The sequence below is a fragment of the Diospyros lotus genome, chromosome 8 (assembly GCF_014633365.1).
Source record: "Diospyros lotus cultivar Yz01 chromosome 8, ASM1463336v1, whole genome shotgun sequence".
Classification (NCBI taxonomy): domain Eukaryota; kingdom Viridiplantae; phylum Streptophyta; class Magnoliopsida; order Ericales; family Ebenaceae; genus Diospyros; species Diospyros lotus.
Window position 1 is genome coordinate 28,887,503 of NC_068345.1, and position 10,221 is coordinate 28,897,723.

Sequence of the window (10,221 nt, forward strand, 5' to 3'; positions counted from 1 at the left end):
CGGGGAGTGGTGATTCTGGCATGGATAGTTATCCCCGATATCGTCTTCTGCTGGTGGAGGTCTCTCTTCCCGTGGTTGGTGGACCCTATAGGGCAACGCCGGTGGATTGCGGGCAGCCCGCACTTGAGCTTGGGCCAAAATTCTGACCGCATCAGCGAGCTGCATCACTGTATTCTCTAACGCCTCCTGGCATTGTTACTAGTCCCGAATTGTCCCTGTCCCCAGCGATTGGGTTCGTGGGTTGAACAGGAAATCGCGGTGGTATGCCGGTGGCGTCTCTGGTTGGCGGTGGTAAAGGGATATCTGCTGTCGAAGCAACGGGTCCTCCATTTGGTGGAAAGTCTCGCGGTCGATCGCGATGGTTTTCCGATTGGTCGATCGCTGCCTCGGAACTTCGAGTATTCCTTCTTCTTACCATGGCTATTGATCAGAGCAGCCCCTTCCTTTAGTGCCAAAATGTCGACGTTCAATTTTAGCCAATCGTGATTCGTTTTGCACCGCAGTGAGTAAGTTCAAAGTGCCAAGAAAAAGAATACCAAAGGTTTTCTTTTTTTAGACGTGAGTTGACACCAGGATTTTTTACATGGTTTGGCCAGAATGATACCTACTGTAGCCGCACTCTGATTATTTTCTCAGAATGACAGTATCTGATTATTCTTTATGTCCCTGCCCCTCATGATACCTCTGACTCTTATTTATACTGAAGAGCCTTTACAATTTAGATAACATATAGAAATATAATGGTTACATAATGGGGGACAAACAGCCCTTATCATCTGTACGAAACCGAAAGTGGGATCCTCATTACAAGGGGTATGGGTTGTTGCAGATAAAGTGAATAGTCTCTACCTCTGTTTTTTGAGCAGCTTTGCCACTTATGTGAGCTGACGATTTTAGACCAGCGACCTGGGCGGTACAGAGAACTGAGAGTTTTGCTGTGAGCTCGTCAGTTGATCGTTAAGAGCTCGCTAGGGGCTTTACCGGGAGCTCGCGAAATACTTGCTTTATGAGTTTCGGCTTTTGGTGATTTATGAGCTTTATTTGACGAGATCGCCAGGATTTTCTGAGCTCTAGGTGAGTGGGTTGGCCTATTGAACTGAGCCTGACCCATAAGAGGTGATACAGAAATAATGTATAACAATATTGTATTAAGAGAATGGAAGAAGAGAACTGGGGACATCATTTGAGCTTCATTTGGGACATATTTAGTGGATGCCCAATTCAAGAATAAAACACATGAAGGACCATTTGAGGTAAAGAGGAACCTAGACTTAATAATGAGCTTACAAATTAAGTCCATCTGAAGATGATATGAATGTTAATTCCGGCCCTTTTGCTACTTATAGCATATGGTGAGTATTATAGTTTGACAAATTTTTATTATATTTGAAAAATTAATAAAGAATGGATAATTTTATTTAGAAATTAGCTAAAACTGAATTATGAGGCACTTGTGGTTAGACCGATTAACTAGCTCGATCAAGTGAGTTTATGAATCAAATAAATTGAACACGAGTTGAAAAAAATATAATTCTTTTAATAAATAAATCAAATTTGATTTGTGATGTATTCGACTCATTTGATTTATGAGTTAATGCATTTAAATTAATGAACTAAGTTCATGAGCTACTTGACTCGAGTTGGTTCATTAAGATTATTTGAACCTAATGAGTCGGGTCGAACACTTTGTAAGTTTGATTCAAGTTAAGCTCGACTCAAAAAATTTAGCTCATTTTGAATTCAAACCAAGCCACAAGCTAAGGAAGGTTGAACCACAACCCTACTCCTTTCCCGTCCTAGGAATAGCTTAAATCTAAGATAATTTTATTCCACCAAATTCTATCCCACCTGCTCCTTGATATTATTTAACTTCACTTTGGTGAGATTATGTCCTTTTTACCTTGAGTTAAATATAATTTTGCCCCTTAAGTGTAAAAGCGTTATGAACCCCCTCTCTCTCCCTTATACACACCTACTCCTCCGGTCACATGCGACACCTTGGAGTAGCTGTGACACCCATTAAACTCTTGATTGTATCTAACCGTGTGGCTGGTTTGAATTCAGAATACCCTTGTTTTGGGCTATTGTCGCAAGTTGTGACAACATTCTCTTTGTGGAAAAAAAAAAAAAATGGCGATGATGACAACCACAAGCTACGATTTCACTAGACTGAGAGAAAATGAGTTTCTGGTCTACTTCACCAGTAACTAGATTTGCAAAATCAATACAGTTCCTATCACAACTCATCCACCAAAGCTTGATGATCTACCCATAACTGCGACCATCTTGAGCAAATGCAAGAAATGAGAAAACCCGAAAGTGATACATTCAACTGTCAGGCAAGGAAACATTGCACAGCTGAGCCAATGCTGTTTTTCACTTTCAGGAAGGATTGGTGGCACCGGCAATGCTTCATATTCCATATACTTTCAAGACCGTTTGATGTTGATCCGCTGGTGAGCATTCCACTGCAACAACATCCATAATATGGACGTCCCTGAGTGACAATGAAACAATGTCTGTCAAGTTCTTGTAATCTTAGTAGTTCCCTATAAATTTGTTAACTGATAACAAGAAATATAAAAAATAACCATCATACGCAGCATACCGATAACAAAGTGTGCTAGGGCCGTGGAAATTCTTGAAACATAATATGACATTGGTAGTAACTGTTAGAACTGAAAGTGACCAGTATTGCACCTAGTCTGTGGACTATTATGTGGTGAGTTTACCCAGTGTACACCCAAAAGGTAGTGGCCCTCGGTTCTGTCCTTTCAAAGTTGCTAGCTTAGGCCAGTCTGTTGCCAACATGAAATAGGTTGTGCTAAGGGAGAGGTTAGAGTGAGCAGTATCTCTAAACGGAAGAACTTTGGAGCAGTATTTTCTCCGGGACCTGGGCCCTTCCAGTCAGTTTGTTCCCAAGAGGTTTGTTGGGTCTGATGTGTTACTAAATTAGGTGGGAAGTTCTCCAGGCAGAGATTCAAAGACTAATGAAGTATCCCTTTGTCTACCCCTGGTTGTTGTAGAGCCCGAACAGTATGGGCAGGTGGTTGCAAGGTAGTTGATGTCTTAAGTCGATTTCTACTAAGGATGACAAACAAGACACTTCTGAGTGGGTATCAAAGAGGATTACAATTTTTGCCTTGTTATGGAACTTTAGGTAAAGTGTAAAATGGAGGCTTACAAATTTTGAGAAAATTGAACATAAGACGTTAAATCTGTGTACACTTTTGAAGAAAAAAGTTAGAAGATTAAGGGAATTGAAAAGGTTATCTGCAGTGTCAGAAGACTTGCAAGGATAAATCATTAGGAAAAATGCCAAGGACTCTAATAGGAAGGGAATAGCCTCCTAACTTTCAAGGGAAGCAAGAAATGGGGAAGGACTGGTAGTTCTGTGTCTTTGGAGTGCTTGATGGATAGATTGGGTAGCCCAAAGGGCTTGAGGTACTGCATGAAGTATTCTAGTGATGGGCAGAAATGGGTTTTTGATTTAGTTAACAACCATTTGGTTTTTTATTTCCTGTTTTATAAAGTTACTGAAGAAGGCTTTGACACAGCCTTTTTAGGGGTTTATAGGCCGCGAGGAAGTAGCAATACAAGAAAGATTTTTGGACACATCCAAGAAAATAAAAAAGGATATTTTGAGTGAGTTGGCTATGGTTGATGCTAGGTGGAGGTGCCCCTAGTTAATAGACTATAAGGGGTTTTCCAGATTTTATTCTTCACGAAGCTTGGAAGGATTTGGCCTTGGAGGTGGGTTTATTAAGTTGGGCTAGGTTGTTGTTGTATTCCTCAAACCATATTTGGCCATCTCCCTATTTTGCTATAGTGTGAGAGTCTTAATACTATTTAGTCCTGGAATATGCCTTTAAGATTGAGAATATGGGCAGAGAGAGGAAAGCTTCATTGATTTAGTTAGCAATTGTTGGTCCTCTTTATGGGTAGAGGGTTCAAACCGAGTTTTTGCCTTGCAAAAAAGCTTAAGCTTTTTAAAGAGGACCTAAAAAAGTGGAATGGAAAGATCTTTGGGAATGTTACTTCAAGATTGGTAAATTGTCAGACGAAAATGCCAAACGAGAGCTGTAAACAGAAAACTCCAAGCATACCAAATGGGCCCTAGAAGCCTGTTTTTGTGGGGATGCGTGTTATGGGTACATTTTGTACTTCCTCTGAAATTTGATTTCAGAGAAAAGTTTGAAAGCTTCTATTATTGCCCTTATCGTTGAAAAAGGGAGGCTACAGGTAAAGATTTTAGACCTACTAGTCTCCCCTGTTTTATGCAGTTCATAGACGATAATTTGGTTCCTGATTTTGGATAGTTTCAGCAAAGCTTCCTGTTGTTTCTTTCTAATAGGGCCCTCTAAGGCACTTCTTTTTCTGCATACAGGCTTATTCAAACCAAAAAAAGAAACGAAAGAAAATAAAGGAAGAAACACAATTGACCAATTATAAAAAAAAACGAGCTGCAGTTAGCAAAAAGAGAAAAATATCAGCAGTTCGTCAAATGACAGTTTTAAATGACGTGAACCGAAAAACAGGATCCCTTTTGCAAGTCTTGATTTATTTCACAGGGCAATGGCAATGGTGATCACAACTCCTATTTAAACATTAGCTGGAAAGTTGATTAATGTCCATAAATTGCTTTAGACAGGAAAAGCATGAATTTCTAAAGGGATTGATCACATAGATTTACAGAATACAGATACATGCCAAGAGGTCATTCCTGCATCTTATGAAAAATTTAAGGGCTAATAGCAATAAAAATCCAAACCTTTTCGTGTTTTTACAATCTAATCCAAACATTTCAATTTTGGCAATAGTGTTCCAATTTGATCGATTGGGTGCAATTTTATCCAAGACTCAAATCCAATTGGAGAGGCGTGTGCCTTTGCTGACGTGACACGTCACCTAGCATTTTAAAATATTTGAGTGGACCCCACATGTACATGTGTGAAAAAATAAAAAATAAAATATTATGTTAAATATATATTGTCACAAGCCTAATGGCATAAGTGTAATAAGCCTATAGATGCATAGCTATAACTATAATAAACGGATAGTAGCATGTGACTGGCAGTTTTGCCTAGGCCACTTGTATTCAATCGGTTACAATAACAACCGAGGGTGTTAGCCTATAAAAGGCATTGTACAAGAGGATGGGATCTATCAATGAATACATTCGGATCTTTCCCTCTTTTCTCTTTCCCTTTAATTCAAACTCTCCATCCTTCTCTTTCTCTTAAAAACTCTCAGTTCTCCCAGAATTGCCCAAGTCTCAGACTCGAGACTTGACATATATATATATATATATACACAGAGAGAAGGAAGGGTAGGAGACGGACGGTGACGAGGCGAAGGTGCCGGCGCTGGGCTTGAGGCGGCGGCGGCCAATCTGGAAGTTGGAGGCGGTGGCCAATCTGGAAGCTAGAGGCAACAATAAAGGTTGATCTGGAAAGAGGCCAATCTAGAATTTGGAAGCTTGATTGCCGATTGTTGACACAATGCAAAGACGACAATCGCTACGCTTCCTCCTCCTCCTCCTCCTTCTAGATCGATCTCCATTGCCGCCTTCAGCTTTCAAATCAACCATCGCCTCTAGCCCAACGTCGTCACCGTCACCTTATCACCATCGCCGTTTGTCCCTTGCCCTTCCTTCTCTCTGTGTATATATATTTAACATAACATTTTATTTTTTATTTTTTTTACACGAGTACATGTAGGGCCCACTCAAATGTTTTAAAATGCCAAGTGGCATGCCACGTCAGCAAAAACACATGCCTCTTCAATTGGATTCAGGTCTTGGATAAAATTGCACCCAATCGATCAAATTGGGATATTATTGCCAAAATTAGAACATTTGGATTAGATTGCAAAAACCCGAAAAGCTTTGGATTTTTATTACTATTAGCCCTAAATTTAACCATAGTGAGAGGAAAAGTGCCATTCAGATAAATAGTTGTAATGTTTTATCATGAACTCTAAGCTAAACAAAATAACTGAAAAAAACCTTAGAAAGGATTGAAATCAGTAATAAATAGATTAACAAAAAAATCAAGACAACTGATATGTTGAGAGGAATGATAATGTAAAATCATGTACATGTTGACAGATTTTAATAATAAAGAACACCTGTAGATGGAGACTGGACACATCTTTATGAAAATTTCACATAAAAAGAGAAGTAAAAATAGGTCTTTAACTATATTTAAAGAAAAATGCCATTCAGATTTAACAGTGTAGACTCCAGTTTTTTATTGAGTGCACATCTGACACCACTTAACAGTTCAGCATGACTCCAAAACTAAAAAAGTATACAGACCAATATGAAATAGAAGAGTATACAGATCAATATGAATGAACTTCAGAAGATAAATGATGTACATAGATTGACAGGTGTTATTGGTAAAGAATACCTGCAAAGATGCCAACAGTTGTCAGATTTGAGATGGCCATTGTCTGATATATTAGGTATTCTGTCAGGAAATGACCAAATGCATAGACAAATGACAAAAAGGTCACCAGATAAAGTGGCTTGTTATCAAGGTTAAATGCACAAAGAAAACAAAGTGTGCAAGTCAAGAGCGTCCAGACTCCAAATGTCCTTCCATGAATTTCAGTCACTGCAAAAACATTGTTTGGAGGAAAAAGATAATGAAATAGTAATAGAAAGTCAACCACGTGATCATATTACATGGTGCAAAGAAGACAGGAATAAGTGCAACAGTAGGACTGAGGATAATATGAATGTTATGCTTCAAGAAACCTACAAACTCATTTGGCATTGGCTAACAACAGGAAATCAACATGGTACTTCATAGAAAAAGATCGCAGCTGCAAGATGCCATCAGTAAGTATCCATTGTAAACAACTGCAAGATGCTAGCTAACCATAGAACCTAATCGCCTCTAAGAATCACTCATGCTATGTATGTATATTTTGCAACCGAAAGGCCATCATGATTGGGTATGTTTTATAGATGCAATAAGTCCACATATTTATACAACCTTGACAACTAGCTACAGCTAGGTTACCAAAGGAATGTGATCACTTTCAAGCATCTCTCTCATGCTCTATGGATAAACTGTCTCTGCTTTTGGTTTTATTAGAACCCAACATATGAACTGTCTCGTGTTCTATAGCTGCTTATAAGTTCATGTATGTCACAGAAACCATGATAATCATTACAGTAGGAGGGAAATTACAAATAATCACTAGCCAATCCACTAGTGGAGGGTCCCAAAGGGAAATTTCGTTCCCCATCCCCACCCTAACCCAACTTCACCTCAGTTATCCCTGAGGATGGGAAAACCCAATATAAACAAAAAAAAAAAAAAATATTATCAACAGCAAAAAATATTTGTGGAGATACAGCATATAGGATGATGCACAAAACTAAACATTCCACATCAGCGACAAAAAGCACAACAAAATGAGAATGATTCCTTTCAGAAAAAAAAAAAACTTTCAAACCTTTAAAAAGTTCTCTTATTTTTCTTGTTTGATATGTTCCTATAGCATAATCAGAGGTTGCCATGCTCAACTTTCATGGTACTTGGACATCACCCCTCGAAAGCACAAGATATCCAACAATAAGACTGGCATCATCCATTATACAGAAAAAATAGAAGAACTTTAAATCTCTGAAGACACATGGCAGTGAAGACAAAGGTGTTCGACTAATTCCTCACTGCCCTTGCACATTAGCAACATTCCAAGACATTAATTTGTAGATGAGAAAGAAGAAAAATTGCTTCCACCACTCCCATACATTGGAATTCTTCCTCTCGTGCATTTTGTCAATTTTAAAACTAATTTCCTATCATCACATCTCCTATTGGATAGCGGACAAGAATATATTTATACTAGTTTCTTGTGAATATACAATAGAATTACAGAGCTTAAGGTGCACTCTGCTTCAAATTGGTCATACTTGAGAAGGAGAAAATAAAAAGAATAAACGCATAGGTGTGAGTTACAGTCTGACATCACATACGAAATATTAATTTCCTTGAGTTGTACTTACTTTTTTCCTATAGTTTTAGCTGCTTGTTCAAACAAACATCTCAAGTTTTATCGTATTTAGGTTTCTTTTGGACTGATACTGGCTTATCACTTTGCCATTTTTAACCATACAAAAATCAAAAAAACTTTGATTGCCAGATGTTACTCAATGTGAAGCAATTAGTTTCTAAAAGAAACAGATAGGATTATTAAACAGTGCCATCATTTATCTCCATATCAACTGACTAATATTATACAATAAGGACGTCCTTAGTACACAAGACTCCCCGCTTCCGCTCCGTAAGGGTGGGTGGTCTTTGACTAATATTGTACAATATCACCTTCGCCCTTCCAACTTCATCTTAAGAGTTTTATCTAGAAGTTGATTACTAACCCTGGATTATCCCGCACAAGTAAAATCCTAGTTCCAACACTGACTCATGCTCTACAGGTTAGTTATTTCTATTTCCATCATAACTGGGTGGCAAACTAAAATGCGATTGTTCACCACTCATGGGTTAACAACAACAACATATGATGGAATATTTTGAAGTTAATTTACCATCGGATCGGTCTGCCCAACCTCGGCCAAGTTAAGAAAATATTTGTTTTGTCTACCCAGTTATGAATCCATCTTGTTGGTGTAGATGAAGGATTCTCATAGATTTGGGGATCTCTCTCTCTCCCATTTCTGTGCATACAATCAAAATAGAATCCATCGAAGCAAATCCATACCCACACTACCGAATCATGGATTACAAATGTGCGTGTGTTTGTGTGTGTGTGTATAGTGAGAGAAAGAGAGAGAGTAGGGAGAGCTCACTTACTGGTGGTTTTGGAGAAAACAGCTCGTTGAAGGGCCCATATATCGAAGAATCCGAACCAAACCGAGGCCAATCTAAGCGAACCCACCAACATCAACCACCATCCTAGCATCTCCATCTCTCTGTTCTCTCTCTCTCTCCCTCCCTCCCTGCCTCCCTCTCTCCTAGTAGTAGTTTAAAAGGAGAAATAGTAATAATAGAACCATGAACAACATCTTGAAAACCGGAAAGAAAAGTTACCCTTCAACCAAGGTCAATAATGTCATTTTATTTTCACCTCCATATAAGGAAAATTCACTTCCAACCATGATTTTTGTTCATCGCAATCAATGTATGTAAAATTTTAATTTTTACTATTTACAATCAAAATGATTACTTTTTGCAATTATTTATAGGAAAATTCTATTGCCAGCCCATATTTTTACTCTTCACAACTTGTAATGCATCAAATTCCACACCAATTTTAAAATTTCTATTTTATTCCTCCCACATCCCACAGTCACTTTCTTCTTCGACCGCCAGCCTCCACCTCGCCTCTCTTTCTCTCCCCCACACGCACAAACACATACATATATAATTTTATATACACACACATGCTGCTAGGTATACAAACAAACACACACACACATATATATATATACACACACACATGCTTCTGGGTCGGCCATGCCCTCACACACGCACACACACTCTCTCTCAGACATACACACACAAACACATACATATATATACACACACACACACATGCGGCCACCATGGCCGACCCCTCCTCCCTCCATACACACACACATTCTCTCTCTCTCTCTCTCTCTTTCCCCTTCCCCCCATACACACGAAAACCATGGTAGCAGTCGGGGAACCCAGCGTTCCCCGATTGGTCCGAGCTGGGGAACGACGGGTTCCCTGATTGCTGATAATAATGGAGAACTAATCTCCCTGATTAATACCAATCAAATCTACATAACGTTCAAATTTGATAATAAGTAGTGACTTGATTAATATATTTACAGGATTGTTATGAATGTTGATTTTTTTCACAATAACATCATCAGTCACCACAAAACAATAATATCTTGAATAAAGTGATATCTCGCATTAATGTGTTTTGTCTTCTTGTAAAATATATGATCTTTAATAAAAAAAAATGACACTTTGACTATCACAATAAACTGAATTATTCTAAAGATTTTCACTGATTTCACCCGTCAATCATTTCAACCAAATAACTTATTTGATAGTCTTAGTAATTGTCACATATTTAGTTTCAGTAATACATAACAAAACAATAGATTGTAAAGTAGCTTTCAAACTAATAACACAATCACTAATAATGAAAACATGCCTAGTAAACGATCTTTTTCTGTCAAGATCTCCTGTAAAATCAGAATCAACAAAA

The 10,221-nt window shown here is 38.3% G+C and overlaps 1 protein-coding gene across 1 annotated transcript; it reads right to left on the minus strand.

Moving 5' to 3' along the window:
• Positions 1-2,057: 2,057 nt before the first annotated feature.
• On the minus strand, positions 2,058-8,995 carry LOC127807229 (ergosterol biosynthetic protein 28). Its single transcript, XM_052344908.1, has 3 exons — positions 8,829-8,995; positions 6,414-6,620; positions 2,058-2,497 (listed from the first exon to the last, which is right to left on the minus strand). Exons 1-3 carry the CDS (start codon positions 8,941-8,943, stop codon positions 2,430-2,432), a joined length of 390 nt encoding a protein of 129 aa, XP_052200868.1. The 5' UTR covers positions 8,944-8,995; the 3' UTR covers positions 2,058-2,429.
• Between the last annotated feature and the right edge of the window lie 1,226 nt (positions 8,996-10,221).

What these genes read in the sequence shown, in the direction of transcription:
- LOC127807229 (XM_052344908.1), bottom strand. Translation starts at nt 8,943, where the DNA reads ATGGAGATGCTAGGATGGTGGTTGATGTTGGTGGGTTCGCTTAGATTG. An exon ending in TGTTTTCTCCAAAACCACCA is followed by an intron (nt 6,621 to 8,828) that starts GTAAGTGAGCTC and finishes ATGTTTTTGCAG; the next exon opens with TGACTGAAATTCATGGAAGG. An exon ending in AACTGTTGGCATCTTTGCAG is followed by an intron (nt 2,498 to 6,413) that starts GTATTCTTTACC and finishes ATTGTCACTCAG; the next exon opens with GGACGTCCATATTATGGATG.